Source organism: Phyllostomus hastatus, unplaced genomic scaffold (assembly GCF_019186645.2).
Source record: "Phyllostomus hastatus isolate PE091 unplaced genomic scaffold, TTU_PhHast_1.1 phas_scaffold_501, whole genome shotgun sequence".
Lineage (NCBI taxonomy): Eukaryota > Metazoa > Chordata > Mammalia > Chiroptera > Phyllostomidae > Phyllostomus > Phyllostomus hastatus.
The window spans coordinates 62187463-62206053 of record NW_025334033.1 but is presented as its reverse complement, the minus strand read 5'-3'; the positions used below and the strand labels follow the sequence as shown (position 1 = coordinate 62206053).

The window sequence follows — 18591 nt, the reverse complement described above, 5'->3', positions numbered from 1 at the left end:
CCCGCTCATCCTTCGGTTCTCAGCCCCCGTCGGCAGCTGCAGGGCTTGCTCCCCTGACCTCCGTGGCCAGTCCCTTCATCCCGCCCCCCCACAGCGCCTCCTGTCCCTCCTTCAGGGCACTCGGCACACTGGCGATTTTACTGTGTGTGTAGGACTGTTTAATTCTCTCCCTGGCTGGACTAAAGCTTCAAGGAGCTCTGTGTCTTCTCCGCCCGCCTTACATCCTCAGGACCCAGTGCACCTGGCTGGCCCATCATGGGCACCTGGTGTGTCCGATGAATGAGTAAATGAACTCAAGAACCTATTTCTAAGGAGCAAAAGCATTAATGAATGTATTCATTGACACATTTGCAAATAGACTGGGGTATTTTAAAAGCCCAGCAAATAAGGAAATTATTATAAATCCATTTGATAGAATTATATAGCCCCACTAAAGGATGAAAATAATGAAGACTCAAACAGTGGGGGGGGGCAATATTTATATTATGTGCAGAATAACAGGATAGAAAATAGTTTTATGTTCATTAGAAGGGAAGGTGCTGAAATGATCATAGCAATTATTTTAAGATCACGGGATGGCAAGTGATGCTTCTTTTCTCCCGTCTCCAAACTTTCCATGCACAGGTACACGTATTCAGCACACGTCTCTTGGATGCCAGTGTGTGACAGGCACTGTGTCAAGTGCTAGGAAAAGCACAGTGAACAAGGTGTGTGTGGTCTCTGCCGACTGCAAGCTTGCAGCCCGGTGAGGAGGAAACCTACAATGTTGATAGCACAGGTGGCCCGCTGTTCACGGACTGCTGTTCTCTCCGAGAAAGTGTGGGCTCCTTTACCACAGTGTGTACCAGGGGCTAGAGAAATACTTGTGGGGTAGGATGCATTATTATTAGTGCATGAAAATTTTAATTGTGGGGACCACTGTAGGAGTGATGTACCTGTTTTCTTTAGTTTTGAGGTGTTGAATGAGATTTCCTAGATTGTCTCTTTGTTTCTTAACCGTTGCTTTCTGCAGACTGTGCTCTGGAAGGAAAACGTCTGCGGTGCATGCGGACGAACTTTCCTCCTGTTTGCCGTAGTGCAGCTACATTAAAAAGATTTGTAGCCCTGGCTGGTGTAGCTTAGTGGATTGAGCACGGGATGCGAACCAAAGCGTCGCAGGTTCGATTCCCAGTCAGGGTACATGCCTGGGTTGCAGGCCACGGCCCCCAGGAACCGCACATTGATGTTTCTCTCTCTCTCTCTCTCTCTCTCTCTCTCTCTCTCTCTCTGCCCCTCCCTTCCCTCTCTAAAAATAAATAAATAAAATAAAAAAAAAGATGTGTAGGTGATGGTTAGGACCCATGGCTGTCTGCCCACCTCTGGCTCATTCCCAAACATCCTGCGGGTCCTCAGCACCCGCTTCTGGGAAACGGCAGAAGCCGAGTTCCCCCGATGTAGATTCTCTTGGTTTCATCTTCCCACACCTGTGCACTCCGCGGCTGTGCCTCCGTGCTTGGGCCTGATGTAAATACTTAACTCGTTTAATAAATATCCTGAAATAGCCTCTCTGAGTTGTTACTGGAAGGGCACGAACCTTTTAAGTCACTTAGCCAGCACGGATCAACACTTAATGTCTTTAATGATGATCCAGATCTTTTTTAGTGGTCGAGGCTCTCCGTAATCAATGACGGGGCCCTGCCTGGAGGCAAGAGAGACTAGATAATCGGCATGAAATGTCACGCTGGATGGGGCCAGTGATTTGAATCCCTGAAATTGGTGTTAGTGTGGCCGTTTCTGGGAGAGCGCCGTTTCTCCCCAAGGCTAGGAGGAGCGCCCCAACACCTCCAGTGTCCCTCAGAGATTTACACATGGATACCCCTCGTGGCCAGATTTTGTTCTCAGGCTGAGAACTCTGAAGATTCCTCTCCCCACCCCCCAACCCATCCAGGAAGGCAGACGCCGCGCCAGCTTCTGGCACCGTGCTGGGCGGGAGTGGAGAGGCCTGTCAGGGTTGGGGCAGGGAGGTGTGATATGCAATTCGTGAGACCCCATCGAGGGGGGTACCTGCCCTTTCTTCCCCACGCCTGTACCAACCTTGAGAATTGTCGTTTCAAGGACAGAAAACAAGTCCTGTTTTCTAGCTGTTGTACGAAGAAGCACTCCCAGATTTCAGTCCTGAAATAGCCCCTCTGAACTTGTACTTGGAGTCCCTTGGTCTGAGCCTAGGATGTGATTGATTTGACCGTGTTGACGTTCTCTGTGCATTTCATAGTTTCCCGAACACTTGTCACGTGCCCTCTGAACTTCCGTTTCTTCCCTCTGAAGCTCTCATATGAAGGCCTTGTGGTCATCTCCTTTGGTGTGACTGATGGTTATAGGTGGATTTTTATTAATAGAGTGCTTCCGATAATCTTTGGGAATTGTTTCATTATGAAATATTCATTATATTCATTTTTATGCTGTTTATCATCGTCCAGAGACCTGGATTTTTAAGTGCTGGGAGCATGTTGTAAATGAAAACATAAATAATTTGTTACAATTATGCGGAAACAAGACCAGATTTTCTGCTGGCTCGGTGGTGCACACCAAAGAGAAATGGGCTGGGATGTCAAAATCTTATTTTCCCAAATGTCCTATTTAAAACTAAAGTGTAAACAGAAAAAAATCTTATTTTGTGTAAATTTCTGCATCTTCATTTAATGAAAAACGTGCCCTGCTAGAATTTCCAAGTAACATTCTTGTAAGCAAGCTCTAGGGCAGAAACCCCGTGGGCTCCTGGCGAGCCTGCTCACGTCAGGGCCTCCCTCAGGATCGGGACCCGCACACCTTTGACGCGGGAGTGCCCCTAATTAGAGGGAGGAATGGATATTCTTTGTTCCTGCATTCTCCAATTATGATCGCCCCATTGCTAGACCTCTCAGCCCTGTCTAATTGCAAGGGAGGCTTAGCCACGGGCCGTGGCTATGCTCTTGGGAAGAGAGGGCGGTGGTGAGCTTTGTTGAACCTGTAGCAGGCCCTGGGGTGGCATCAAACTCCACGCGTCCCCAAACGGGTAGCCAGTGGCCCCAGCCCCTCTTCCCGCCAACCTGCTGCATCTCCAGGAACTGGAAATGCTTCCTTCAACCTTTGCTGAATTCCTGTGAACACATGTTCTTCTCATTCATTGATTCCTGATTAGCCAGGCTTTATATTTTGGGTTTGTTTTGATATTACTATCTTTTGAAAAAATCTTCTGAATCTTCTTACTTTTTTCAGATAAACTTTTGGTTCAATGTATCAGTTTCCTTTAAAACAGAAAAAAAGAGCAAACAAAAAACCCTACAATCTCTCTATCACATTAAAAATATATTCCACTCGAAAAATATTATGCTATTAGAGAAAATAAGCGTTGTCTGACAATTGGTGTCTTCCGACTCCGAGAAAATGTGCTTTTAAAATAGCAGGCTTCCTGTCAAACCATGGCAAACGAAGTTATTAGCAGGGCACCGATAAGTGGCTTGATGTCTGGAGTTCATATCTGGACTTCCACTCTACCTGTTGCATTAGCAAAATGAAGCTCATTAAGCCGTATTCTTTTAGTCCCTCTCTCCCAGCCCACGAACCCACTGCTACTCAGCGTTCTCGTCTGGAAGGACGTAATCTTTCCTGCGTGGCACTTGAAAGTTCAGCTCATTCCTAAACCCCCAGTCAAAGACATGAACTTGTTGCTTCAGAGAGGGCACAGCTGTGCACTGAGCCATTACACCATCTGTTAAAGTGGCCAGAGTTCCTTTTATTGCCTCCTTTGTGGAAGGACTTGTACTGTAAAAGTGTGTGTTATTGAAAACATAATTTTCCTCATCATTATGCTTTCTTTCTAGCCGGATCATAACCTGCCAGAAATCTATTGAGCACAGAGTGAAAGCTCTTCGGAATAGCTGTTCTTAAGAGATTAAATGATTGCCATCTCTGTCCCGTTTCTTTTATCTCATAATCAAGTTCAAGATGATACTAGATAGCGCAGCTGAAGTGATTATATATTTGAAATAGAAATGGCTTTATCTCCGTTCATATTTCGCTCTATTGAAGGTAGGATCAGCTTTTTTCCCCCCATTTGCATTTATATGTGTTTATGGTTCTTTACAACTGTCCCCAGGATTAAAGAATCAGACTGCTTTTTAAAGGCTAACGTGGCCAGCAGGAGCTGGATTGCTTTTTAAAATGCCCTGTGTACAGAGCCACTGGTGGCGTGATAACATGCAACTCAGATCCATCAGCATGTAGAGCTGCAGCCAGTCTCAGTCACAACTCAGTCGTTCAGCTTGACAAGGGAGACCCTTGAGATTCACAGCGGCCAGGAGACCGGCCCAGGGTCACTCTGCCTGACAGCAGGCTTGCGGAGGCGATAGCTCACAACCGGGCTGTTTCTGGTGGGTCACCCTGCCTCGTGACATGTGCAGAGGGTTCCTTTTACACAGCTGGGGCGCGGGGGAAGAATCGGAGATCCAGTACCCCAGTCCAGGAACGAGACTTTTTATAACAAGTTCAGAGATGTTCTGTTTGCCTTTTTAATTTTTTTTCTTTATCTCTAAAGCTGTCTGATCCGTGCTCTTTTCTTACATCCCGATTTCTCTTCCAGAGAGTCAAACTGAGAAAAAAGATCAGGTCACTGCTTATTAGCAGCTCTGCTAAACCACTTGATGGAGAGGGAATATGAAACCATTTGCCGGAAACGAGACTTCGGGCCGTATGCTGATGGCGTTTGTCCACGTGCCCACAGGAGTCAGTAGTCAGGCACACGGAATTACGCTGTCCTCCTTTCCAAGTGTTTCTAGTTTTAAATAAGAGTCTCGTTTTGAAAACACAGTAAATAGGAAAAAGTGAGTCATTATTTATGGTTAGCCTTGTTTGCCAGCTGCATTTTACATCCATTTTTTCCCTTTTTTTTTCTTGGACTAGAGAGTCTATCCTGTCTCTCTAGGGAGAAAACAGTATTGGCCCCATCAATAGCCCCTTTTGGCACATGACCGCGGTGAAGGCACTGTGCACGGAGATTTTTCTTGGATATAGGAAGAAAGTCACTTCTTTAGAATGCAGGACTCTGGACAGTAATCCAGAATCTTGCAGTAGTACCAGAAGAGAAATCTGGCTTATTTTAGCGTTCCTTTCAAAATGGAATAATCATTTCAAAAATACTATCTGTATGGCGCGTCTGCTCCATGTCTACCAAGTTCCGAATACTGCAAGGTTGACAGGAGATTTCCGACGGAATGCCTGGTGTATCAGGACAGTTATTTGCGAGTAGCAGGAAATCCGTCTCAGACAGCCTAACCCACGGAACTCCAGCCTCCAGCATGGTGTGACTGGGCTCCAGATCACTCCACTCTTCTTCTGCCTCTTCCCCTCACCGAGCATAACTCCATTCTCGGGCTGATAATCGGCACTTAAAAACACGTGCGTACATTTTTGGATCAGTGCACCACTGGATCGTAGAACTGTTGTGGAGACTGCGCCCTTACGGCAGGGAAAGGACTGTGTGATACCCAGCCTCACTTCCGCATCCCAGCTGTCCAATGAAACAGCTTCTTCCTCCACTCAAACACAATTCCTAGGCAAGGAGGGTGGGGTTATAATGATTGGCGTGGGCCCGTCAAACCCCAGTTCTGCAGCTTGGGGTGGGGATCCATCCACACCACTCACAGCCGCTGCCTCGGCTGGCTGCTGGGTCAGTAACGAACATTGTCCACTGTGTCTTTCATCTGGTAGGACAAGCCAGGTCCTAATGAGGCCAAAGTGTTGCCTGGCTTGTGTCATCCTCTGTTTATAGTCTGCGATCCTTTTATCCTTCACAGCTCATCCTGACTGGCCAAACCCACCACCTGCTCATGGCCAGGCGCTGGCTGTACCTGTGCATTCAAAAGGCAGAAGAACTTGCTTATATGAAGGATTATAATGTCCTCATGAAGGAGGAATACTTAATGTCTAATAATAATGCTATGCACTGTTAACAGACTAAATATTGTTAAATAAGACATGCCTATTAGACGGAGAAGAGAAGATTGCTGTTACATTTTTCCAGTTCACTCTGACATTTCAATTGCCTAGAACTTTACACATCAAGAGCTCTTTTTAAAGGCAATATTTAATTTGCTCTTAAAATCATTTTCAAAATAGAAGAACACTCTAGATCAGAGAAGAGACTGTTTCCAGTAGTGAGATCCCTTTCACCTGACTGAGAATCTGAACGGCGTGTGAACGGCACTGAAACTGCCCCAGGAGAACTGCGTCTCTTAAGTAAACTTTCCACCTGGTCCTCGCCTGGGCTACGCCTTTGAAATCAGAGCTGTAGATGCAGGCGTGCGTGCAGGTGGTTTGTTTGGGGAGTAGCCTCGGGGAGCAAGAGTGGGGCGGAGAAGGAGGCAAAGCCAGCCCAAGGGTCTGTTACCCAGGCTGGTACTTCCGCGAGTAGAGCAACCGGAGCTCGTTTTCGCTGGAACCGTGAGCCGAGAGAACACCTCTGAGTTGTCTACCCGAGGGGGCAGGAGAGAGCGTTCGTCCACCGGCGCCTGCGCCCTCCTTGGTCAAGGGTTACCTGTGGGACTAACTCCTTTTGTCATAGTTTCAGATCTCGCAGGTCTGTGAGAAGGCCACGGCACCCAGGTGTTAGAGCAAACCGCGGAGGTCCTGGGTGCAGAGTGCCGCCCAGGGGAGGGACTGCGGGCGGCGGTGGGGGTAAAAGGTGGCGGAGGGTGTCAGAGGTGGGGCACCAGGGGAGGCCCGCACACGCTGGGGGGGGGGGGGCCTAGGCAAGACCAGGAATCACCTGCAGATCCCCGTGATCTTTCCTGCATGTCTGAATGGCTTTCCTAACACGCGTCTTTAAAAGGGGGAAAGTAATAGACACGTTACCCGCTGGCTGGAGGAGAGCCCTGCGGAACTCTCACCAGCAGAGAAGAACCGGCCGCTCCGCAGGAGGCAGGCTGCTGGGGGAGCCGAGGTGAACATCACATCTTCGTGGGGCGGGTCCGCTCCTCCCCAGCAGGGGCGGGGGGCGGGGGGCTCCTTGCTTAGAGGGGGATTTCTACTCTCACCCTTCAGTCAGTATGACAGCTTTGTCCCTGACACAATGGCAGTTTTGACTTCAGTTTGACTTATTCTATAAAGAATCAAAGAGAAGGAGAGTCTCTCTCCCTTTTCCCCACCCAAAACGTTCCCCTAAGAAAACTTTTTCTCATCGAAGTCTTCGCCTCCACATTAAATTTCCCATTTATGTTTCAGGCCAATCAATACGGTGTCAACTTCCAAAGCCCTGTGTGACAGTCTCAGCGACTCAAAGTAATTGCTGTCTGTCAGTGTATTCGCTGGGAACACAGACACACAGGCCTGCCGCCGCTGGCTGTGTTATCACCCCCAGGGGCTGGCCTCTGGAGTGGGGCCTTCTCCGGGCTCGGCGCCGAACCTGCGCGATGGCGAGGCCGCTGCCTGCGGACTCCTCCCAAGAAGCACACATGCCTCGGTGGCCCCTGAAAGTCACTTGTTTTTAAAAAGGAATCTTTAAAGCCATTCTTGTAGCAAGTGCAGGTGTAGCTGGAATGTTCCACAATTTGCCTCCAACTTTGGTTCCTCTAGCTCAGCAGTTTTCTTCTTTGTTTATTGATTGATTTTAGAAAGAGGAAGGGAAGAAGGGAGAGAGAGATCTACTTGTTCCACTTACGTATGCTTTCACTGGTTGACTCTTGGGTGTGCCTTTCCTGGAAATCAAACCCACACACAGCCTTGGGGTAGCAGGTTGACGCTCCAGCCCATCCAGCCACCCAGCCCGGGCCTAACTCACTGGTTTTCAACAAGGTATGATTTTGTTCCCTGGGGGACATTTGGCACCATCTAGAAATGGTGCTGACTGTCGCAGCTGCGGAAGGGAGCGGTGCTACTGGCACCAAGTGGGTAGAAAGCAGGCACGCTGCTAAACATCCTACGTTGCACAGGACAGCTTCCATCACAAAGAACCATGACAAAGAACTGTCCAGCCCAGAACGTCAGCCATGCTGAGGTTGAAAAACCCTGCTCCAGCTATTGAGGATTTATACTTGAGAAATGAGGTCACTTGTCTAGAAAATTCAGACTAAAAAGAAAGAAAATTCTCTAGTTGAAAAAGATATCCATGTTAAAGAATATTTTAAGACAAATGACTCATAAGACAAAGTTTCTGTTGAGTATATAACCTTCAACTTCTACCCAAATAAATATAGATGTGTAATTGTAATATATGTATTAGTTTGTGTTCTTGTTTCCACTGAAAAATGTCACTTTTATAGTCTTTATATCATTTTAATAGAGAATATTTCATTGTTTTAATGTAATGAAATTCAACAATTTCCTCTTTTTTCCTTTCTTTTTTTTTTTAAAGTAACTTAAGCAAAAGCAATTATTTCAGTGTGAAATCTGGCTTTGGAGAGCTGGCCATGGGGTACTCCCAACTTATTTTATAGCAAAAACTATTTTCCATGAAATAAGGACTTTCAAAACATTACAAGAAATTGTTGTGATGAAAATATTTTGTACAAAAAAATTACTACTTGGGAGAAATATTCATGGTTTACACATTTTTTAAATTAAAAAAGCAACAACTTACACTTCCCTTCAGAGTGTATTAGAGCAACACTACGGCTTAACCTGATGAAAGGCTCATGGTGTGAAACCCTGGCCCCTAGGGGTGGGCTTACTCACTCAGTCCCTGGGTCACGGTGGCACCTCTGGGCTGGGCTGTCGAAGTCCGCACAGCACCACAAGGAAGGAGAGAACAAAATCCTGCCTAACAAATCAGGATACGGAAGAGGCAAATGCTAAAGCTCATGCTGATGGAAGCAATCGTAACCACTTACGTGATGAGTCAGTTCTGACGACTGTCGGAACTCTGCTGCAGAGGCCGAGACCGGTCCTGCCTGAGGTTCTCGATGAATCCCGGTGGCAGCTGAGGTCTTCCTGCATCGCAGAGTCCAGGTGGGATTGCCTGCAGCCCCTGTTCCACGCCCTGTGGGATTATAACACACTCCCCAAGGTTTTCTGCAAAGTCCTGGGCAGCTTATGGCTCATGAGTTCTTGTCTCTCTGAATTCATCCAGTTGATAGGTGGTCTTACTGTTCCGCACCTGCCTTTCCCCTCTTCCTGCACCCACTCTGACCAAACTCATCACCCAAGCCCGCACAGACACCCCAAATGCACTGTCCCCACTTAGAGTGTGTTGCACCCCTTGGCGAAGATAGGGGAGAGGTCATACCAGGAAGCACACAGTAGACACAGCCACTAACTGCAGGACCTCTGATCATGGTACCGTGGGAGTTTTTCTTGGGCCAGTTCTTGTATAGCACCCCAGCCTCCCCCTCTCGGTAGCCCCCTCTTTCTGCACCTTCCGCCCAGACGGGCCTAAGTTGTCCGTACGGAGTGACACAGGGCAGTTCAGCTCTCTGGGGTCTCTGCTCCCAGCACCAGTCCTGGGTCTTCCTCTGCATCTCAAAACCACGCAACCCAGAAAGTCATCAACTTCACTGGACCTGCGTTTCTAAAAGCAGTTCTTATTAATAATGACAACTTCTGTTTCTCTTAAACATCTGTGCAAGCTTTGTTAGCTCCTTCGATAAACCAGTTCAGAAACATAAGCTTGTTTATATGTCTACGGTTGACCCTTGAATGAACCGGTTTGGACTGCACGCGTCCGCCTGTATGTGGCTTATGTTCAGTCAATACCGTCAATGTAATTTCTCTTCCTTATGGTTTGTAAGTAACATTTTCTTTTCTCTAGCTTACTTTATTCTAAGAATACCATATGCATACATAGAGCATACAAAATCCATGTTAATTGACTGTTTATAGTATTGATAAGGCTTCCGGTCAATAGTAGGATATTAGTAGTTAATTTTGGGGGGAGTCAAGTTATACACAGATTTTCACTGTGTGTGTGTGTGTGTCGGGGGGTCCGCACCCCTAGCACCTGCCTTGTTCTTCAAAGGCCAGCTTTCCTGCGAGAGAGCATTCGCTCACCTGGATGGCCGTGCTGCAGGGCAGGCTGGTCCAGGGCTCTCTCTTGGTGTCCGGTTTCCTGCTCTTTACCTCTGAATCGCTCAGCCTACCACTGGGCGGTTCCCCCCGTCCCGTGCTCTCCTCTGCAGCCTTATTTTCCGGAGTTCGTCTCTCCCTTGGTCTCGCTCATACTGAGTTGGCATGTGTCAAAGGCGCTTGGGCACGGACGCCAGAACCGACACCGCTTACGGGTCCCCGAGTGGTGGCTCCCAGGTGCCTGCTCCAGTGCATATTATTTCCCTGGCCAGTGACCAGACTCCTCAGAAATAGGGGTGCTCTCCTCTCTCTCTCAAATCCCCCGCACCTCCTGGAGGATCGTCGCTGTTCCGTTACGTTGTCCACTGTTTCTCCAGATTCGTCAGCTCCACCAACCTGTTCTCCCCACACACGGGCATGGCCTGCCATGCGCTGAGAGGCGGGGCCCCGCAGCGAACTGGAGAAAGGTCTTGCCTTCCCAGAGGTGACTTCCGGCCAGGGTGCGGGGTGGCGGACCGTTTCAGTGCTGAAGCACGTCGGTGACATTGGACCGCACCTTCAAGTTTCACAGCCAGAGTAGATTCCTTCTGGGGCTGACTGCCAGAGAAACGGAAACACTCCAACTGTTCCACCTGCTGACGATTTCTCCTTCTCCTTGGCCCACCCACCTGTAATCCTACCCACCAGCCACGTCTGCTCTCTGCTCGCACAGAGATTCGAGTGTGGGTGCTGTGAAACCTTCCTCCTCTGGATTTTCATTCCTTCTGCAGTGTAAAAAAAAAAAGTATATTTTTGCTTATATTTTTTGCTTTTAAAATCACAGCTCTGAAATGTGAATTTCTTCTCTGAGGCAACCAGATCTGCTCATACAGATGTGTGATGAGGGAGAAACGTCGGAAGGCGAAACACTTAACCATGCCTCCTTCTAAATAGAAATACAACATCCCTCTATTCACTGTGGGAATAAAATGCCACTCCACACCTTATGAGTAAACTTGTCCATTTTAACACCTCTCGGTTATACTGTCCCTGTTTTATGATGGACTGCTGTGGCAGAGACAGCAGGAAGGATAAGAAGTGAAAGCAGTTTCAATGAGGGTTATTTACTGGGAACGTCGGGCAGAGGGATTCCCTTTTCTACAAGCCTGCAGCATCCCAGTAAGCGAATAAACACACCAAAAATATTGTCAGGAGCTGCTTATTCTAAGCATGACTTTTCTAGGTTATCCACTTAAGTCACCTTCTGAGATGCAGAGTTCAACCATACCAGTTCAGAGCAGAGAGAAAAAAAAAAAAACCATTTATCTAATTCAGTTCCTTGGGGAAAAAAATACGTAGGCAACATTAAGAATCTTCAATTATCTAATTTAATAAAAGGGATGGTTTCTATTCTGTAGTCAGTAACATGTGATACTGATTATTTCTAATCCCTTAGAAGAGATCTGGCGTTCTGCTTTTGGTCCTGTATAGCATGAAATTGTCGTGTATATTTCACCGAAAGAAGTAACAAGAATAATGGCCTCCACAGTCTGCGATCATTTTATACTAACACACTGCAACATGGTTTTGCCCTGGGGCAGAGAAGTGGGGATTTTCTCTACTTCAAAAGAATGAAAAATTATCATTGCTCTATCCAGAACCATTATAGACTTCAAAGACTTTGGCATGAAATATTCAGAAAGTTTATTTTAGAATTCAATATTTTAAAAGCCTGCTTTAAAACTATTACAGTGATTAGTGGCTCTGTTACTTGGGCCAGTCTTGACTTTAAAAAGCCCTGTGTCATGGTCATGGTCGAAACCATTTGTTGTTTCGACAGGATATGATTTGCATGAGGATGTAAAGCATTGTCTTAGAATGGTCCCCCAAAGAGGAGTCGTGGCTGCCGCTCATCAGTTATCCTCGCAAACAGTGGTTTTCAATGAACATGACTCTTTCTGGTAACGGCTGACTGTGCTGCTTACGCCCTCATTGCCAGTATGTCCTTCTGACATGCGGTATCCTGCCCACGTGGGTGCCGTTTCTCTGCTCCCTGTTCAGGTGGCAATGCTCCTCTCCCTGGTTCTAGGGACAGGCAGGGTCGACCCAGCTGAGGCCACCTACACCCTCAGCTGACCAGCCAGAGGTTCACATCTTCACCACTCTTTTTAGGAGCCAGAAAAGTTGACCGGGTATTGGTGAGGATGTAACAGAGCTTACAAGGCGACGGATGAAGTCAGCGAGAACTCCTGGAGCTAGATTTAGCCACGGGGAAATTGCAATCCGGCCGCCTCTCCTGGACGTCCTGGGTCCGTAGGGAGGCAGCGTGCGGGAGAGTGTACAGCCCTGGTTGCGGAATTCAACGATCCTGATTTTACTTCCAAGGCTGCCCCTTACCAGCAATGTGGTCTTTGGAATCACTTAACCTGTTTCTGTCTGTCAAGCAGACCTGGACCAGCGCTGGCACACCGATTGGGTGAGAGGAAGAAGGTAAAGGCGGAGTGCAACGCAGGATGCCAATCACTGTTCCTGAAATGTGCTGATCTCTTACTGGCTTATTACCCGTTCCTGTTGGGTAATGCATGTACATTTACTGATGGATCTCGGAGAGAATTTGAAGGATGATTGCAAAAAACCTCATTCCCGCTTTTCGTACATAACCTGTGCATTTGGCTTCATTTCTTCAAATGGGTCGAAGACATCATTTCCATAGGTTTTAGTAAATGCCTTTTTCTTTCCGTCCCACTTACCAGTGTAAGGAAAAAAATAGGCATCAGCCTCAGCCTTCAAGTAGATGGATAGGCGCCTCTCACAGAAACACTCAGATATATTCTGATGTGATATATTCTTGATGCACAAGTGTGATGAAAATAACCTGTAAATAACTTCTTGTTTCATTTTCCAGGGAAGTAGATCAAGACTCGGATGGCCATGTCAGTTTTAAAGACTTCGAATACGCCATGAATTGTGGACAGAAATGAGGCCTGACTATGGGACCTGCTCGTGGCAACCTCTGGGGAGACTGATAGATTGTAATGTGCTTACATGTCGACATCACGCCACCAAAAAGCCAGTGCTGCATACACACTCGAGTTTAAACTCTCCATCGTGGTTTTCAGATGCTGATAGTTGCTAGCATCTCAGAATCCTCTAAGGGTCCTTTAGTTTCCGTCCATGTAGCTTAGTATCCCCTCCTCGTCACTCTCAACCCCCCACTCTGCAGGCCAGGATGCTCTGTTCCCCTACTACTCCTCGCCACCCCGCCCGGTTCCCAGGTTCCCTGGTTCTTGTCAGTTCCTCATTTCAGGAGAGGAGCCACTTCTTCCCTGCCGATGGGGCTGTTTCCTTCATGCATTCAACTTGGTTGGATGAATAACAGCGCCTCCCTGTGGCGCCTGCGCACTGTGTTCCAAGTAATGAGCAAGGCGCTGGGGAAACAAAGCCTTCAGTCTTCTCAAAGATGATGTACCCAGAGTCAAAGGCATCCTTGCAAACTGGCCCCAGGGCCCTGGCTGTGCAGGACAGAAGCCAGATTGGGCTGGCACAAGTAAGTCAGTCTCCCCGCGCCCCCCGCTGCCCCGCTGTACACTGAGGAAAGACAGCACAGAGAAGATACTGGGGGAAGGACTCATCTGCAGAAATTTGTGATGGCCTGGGACAGTAACTGCTCTACCAGAACACAAACTGTGACACTGGACATTCAGAATTTGTTTTAGATAAACAGCAACCCTCAATACAAATGTTTTAGCTCTACATTTTCAGAATTGCTAACATCAACAATATGAGGAAAATAATGTAATTCAAATGATAAAATTTATTAAGTATTTCAAGATCAAGTAAAAATGTAAGTTTGTGAAATGGAACCATTAACAAGCATACTTCTAACACAAATTGTTAACAGATAAACTTAGTAAAAACAAGGTCTTACACTGTCGTGAACCAGAGGAGCCTAAATAAACATAATAGTTAAACGTAATGTGGTATTCCGGATGAGATCCTAAAATAAAAGAGGACATTAGGTAAACGCTAATGAAGTACGGACTTCAGTTCATACTAGTGCACAGTAGTGGCTCATTAATTGTGGCTAATATGTCATGCCCATAGAAAAGGCTAACGACAGGGAGAGCTGAGTGAAGAGTATATGGGAACTCTACTATCTTCAAAATTCTGGCAGCCTGAGACTAGTCCTGCCGATGGGGCCAGGGTGGTATCGCTGAGTATCATCTGCGTTTTTAGCTCAAACTGCTCTAGCTAACGAAAAGGTTTTTCTGATTTTGGATATAGAGTTTTATTCAGCAAGTGTTTTCATCATCAGTTGAAACATTGGTCCTTATTTTGATACCTAAATGACACTGATTTTCAGTTTCTAAAATATCAAAATTAGGGTACCACACCAAGTGCCAGTGTTGCAGTGACTGCCAGAACCCCAGAGCCTCCTGTTGCGATCACTGTTTGGACCTCGTTTCTCCCGGGAAACGGGTCAGAAGGGGAGGGGTCACTTTCTCCAGCTGATATGGGAGGTAAGAGGCAGCTGTATCGGGCGATTCCCTTGACCTTGGATTAGTTGGGGCCCCTTTTGGTGTCACAGAAACCTACTCACACTCGCTTAGGCAGAAAGGGGGTCTGGAAAATGGGAGCCTACTTGACGGGGTCTGACCCTGGGAGGGAAGAGGTGTGGCCAGGTTTCCAGGGCAACGAGGACAAGCACCTCCAGACTCAGCCTCTGGGCCATACCCACCGTCAGCCTCACACCATTCTAACAAGCAGCTGGCCTGTGGTCTGTCCAGTTCCAAGTGCAAAGACCCCAGAAAGAGGCTTCGGTTGGCCCCTGAAACAGTCAACGCTGGTTCACTGAGAGGGTCTGGACGTGGCCACTGGGTGCTCACCGGGGTTGCCCGAGGGCTGGCTGGTCCCGGGCTGGTGAGGGGCAGGGAGTCTGTAAGAGCTGGGCAGCCACTCCATTTTCTTCCCTAGAGGAGAAGGACTTGGCCGGCATCCGGCCTGGGAAGGAGAGTGCCCCTAGAGTTTGCTGCCCACGCCTGCAGAGCACTGACCAGCAGCAAAGAGGGGAGACGAGAAGCTGCTCACGCCACCTTCCCCTCCTTCCCACTCCCCCGAGCCCATCCAGACCCTCACCCTGCAAGCTTTGTGCTCCGCTTCTCACTCAGGTCCCTGTCCCGGCCCTCGCAGGTCTGCCCTCAGGCGGGTGGCCCACAGGTTGGCATCTGCGCAGGCTGGTCAGCTCACTCTCTTCCCTGGGAAGATAGGAATGAGAGCAAGGCCGCAGCGCTCCTCCGAGTGGCTGACCGCGTGGGCACGACTCAGGAGCCAGTGGCAGACATTGGTTTCCACCGCGGGGCCTGCAAATCCGAGACGGCAGATTCGCAGCAAAAGCAGAAGATGAAATAGGTATCAAGAAAGAAGGGAAGAAGCCGGAGAAACCCTGTGGCACTAGGTTTCTAGTCGAAGCTTCAGTGCAAAGCCCAGTCCCAACCCTCCAGGTCCTGTGAGGTAACGCTGCATCCTCCCAACCCGTCTTTCTGCTGAAGCCAGCCGCAGTTGCTTTCTGTCACTTGAAACCGAGAGAACCCGAACCACCTAGAGCGTAGAGCCAAGGGTAGAGCCTTAGGTAACAACAGCATTGACTGGGCAGCGAAGAAAAGCGTCTGCTAAAGGGACTGGAGTAGCTGAAGATGGAAGAGGAAGCCATCACCACTTCTGGCTCCAGAGCCCCGGCCTCCGCTTGACCTCCCCGTGCACTCAGCTCCGGTCTGGCCCTACGGCCACAGCTCCCAAAGAGGTCTCCCGTCATCTACGAAAGGCCACCAGCCCCTCTCCGACCCCGTCACACTTGTCCCTTCTCCTGGGCTCCTCTCTCTTTAGCCTCCGTAACAACAATCTTTCGTGGTATTTTATGCCCATCTTCTCTCCCTGTCTCTTCCTGTTTTCTGTCCCACGACTGCCCGTACGTGTTAGCGTTCTCCGAGACCCCGTAACTGGCCAGCCTTCTGGAGGAACACATCCCCCGGCCACGGATGGTTTCCTCCCAGAACCTCAGCCGTCACCTTTACGGGGGCGACTCCACAAACAAACCTTTCTCATTAGTCTCCACCTCTGCTCAACCCCAAGCCTGTTTTTTTGTTGTTTTGTTTTTGATTCTGGAGCATCTTATAGTGCCAGAAATTGAAGAAGTAAAAAAAAAACAAACAAACAACAACAACAACACACACACACACACACACACACACACAAAGCCCATGTGGGCAGGACATATGGCAAAAGGACACGAGAGCCAACAGAAAGAGCTCCCAGTGGCCAAAGCTGGAACAATTGGAGCAGACAAATCAAGTAGTATTGGGTTGTAACCCAAAGTATAAAATAAATATCTATGAGTCCACACTGATGCAAATAAGTGATTGAGTAAATATGTTAATGGAAGAGTAGAGATGAATCTCCATTGCAGAAGAATTCCAAATAATGGACGTAGGTGCTCTGCCCTCAGAGAGAAGCAGCACAGCCCTGCATTCCTTCAGTGTGGGTGGCGTATAGTGACCTTCTTGCCAGGAGTCCTGCAAGGGCTGGGGTGAGGGGGAGGACAGAACCACAGTGCAAAAACCTGACAATCCTTGCCTCAGCCAGGATCCAATGTACACTGGAGCATTACTCAGCTATAACAATGAAATCCTGCTGTTTGTGGCAACGTGGATGAATCCTGAGCGCGTTATGCTGTATGAAATAGAGGAAGACGAAAACTATGATCTCACTCACATGTGAAATCTACAAAACCCAAATTCATAGAAGAATCGTGGCTCTGAGGGCTGGGGACAGAGGGAAACGGGAAGTGTGGTCCTAGGGCACAGATTTCCCGTTCGTGGTAAGATGGGTCTGTCCTGGGGATGACGCGTGCGGCGTCGTGACTGTAGTTAACAATGCCGCATTACGTACTCGAAAGCTTCTAAGAGAGGCAGTCTTAAATGTTGTCACCACACACACACACAGGTAATCACGTGAAGTGATGGAGATGCGAACGAACCTGAGTGTCGTCATCATTTTGCAGTGCATACCTGTCTCACGTCATCCTGTGTGCACCTGGAGCTGGCCATGTTGTATGTCAGCCCTGTGTCTACAGCTGGGGAAATGCCTGTCAACCACGGAGCACCTGTTCCCTGCAGTCAGGGCTGCTCGGCCTCACGGGGCCCTGGGTCCTGGCCACGGAAGCCCCCAAGGTCACTGAGATTATTCAGGGACCAGTTTGCTTTTACAGAGTTTGTATCTTACTCATTGACTTTATAATGGTGTTTTAGTCTGTTCAGGCTGCTGTAACAAAAATGCCGTAGACTGGGTGGCGTATACAGAACACATTCCTTTCTCCCGGTGCCGAAGGCTGCAAGGCTGAGATGGCGGTGCCGGCAGGTCTGATGTCCAGGGAGAGCCCGTGTCCCCGCAGACGCCTACGTTCTCACGCTCACCTCCCAGGGCCAGAGAGTCTGGGAGAGGCACCAGTGCCACTCACGAGGGCTCCACCCGCATGACCTAATCACTCCCAGGGGCCCCACCCCCTAATACTATCACTTCAGGGGATTGGCTTTCAACTTACGAATTTGAAGGGGGACACAAACATTCCGACCAGAGCAAACGGCGATAAGCCTCGTTCTTAAGCTTTCATCTCATGCGAAGTTCATACTGTTTTATTTATGTCATGAATGTTATTAATCACTGAGGTGGCTTTTATAATTCTGTTACAGTTCCTTACATTTTAATTACATATGTAAGGAAGATATTCAGTTTTCTTGATTGGTCTTTCTAGGGGTCTATCAGTTTTATTAATCATTTTAAAACATAACTTTGGGGCTTGTTTTCTTTATTTTCAGATCCATTATTTCTGCACTTATCATTATGATTTCCTTTCTTCTTTATCTTTTGGGTTTTTTTATGTCTAGCTACATGACAGGCTAAGATAATTGATTTTCAGTCTCTTCTCTAATATTTAAGGCTATAAATGTCTTCTAAGAACTGCTTTGGCTGTATCTTACAAGTTTTAATATGTCTTATCTTCATTATCTTCAAAATATTTTCTAATTTCTTATAACTTCTTTTTTGATGCATGGACTATTCAGAAATTAATTGTTAAGTTAATTTTTTTGTTTTCTACTTTTTATTATTGAATTTTAGCTAGTCCCTTGTGCTCAGATGACTTATTTGAATGTTTTCAAACCCTTGAATCAATTTTCTAAGACCTTCAATTCTCCAATGAAAAATACATCTTTCCATCTATTTAGATACATTTTTACATTTAATTAATTAAACTCTATAATTCTTAATTCTCTTGAATGTTCCAACATAACTTTTAAACTTGGATTTCAACATAAAATTATAACTCTAAAGGAACTTGTATTTTAAATTAGAGTCACAAAGTGAATCTGTTCACTAGTCTAAAATTCTATCCAAATTGGTAGCCACCAGCATGCACAGCCATTTAAATTTAATTTGTGACTAATCAACATTAAATGAAACATTCTCTTTCTCACTGCATAGCTACACTTGGTAGTTATATTGCATGTGTCCAGCCACTACAGGTGGTGGGCGGCTGCCGGATGGAAC

The 18591-nt window shown here is 47.4% G+C and overlaps 1 protein-coding gene across 1 annotated transcript in view; it reads left to right on the top strand.

The window, feature by feature from the left end:
• Positions 1-13564, top strand: part of EFCAB11 (EF-hand calcium binding domain 11) — a 124195-nt gene extending 110631 nt beyond the window's left edge. The window contains exon 6 of the mRNA XM_045823233.1: positions 12896-13564. Within this exon, the coding sequence (XP_045679189.1) occupies positions 12896-12971 (76 nt within the window). The 3' untranslated portion in view covers positions 12972-13564. The remainder of the gene's footprint in view (positions 1-12895) is intronic.
• The last annotated feature ends 5027 nt before the right edge of the window (positions 13565-18591 follow it).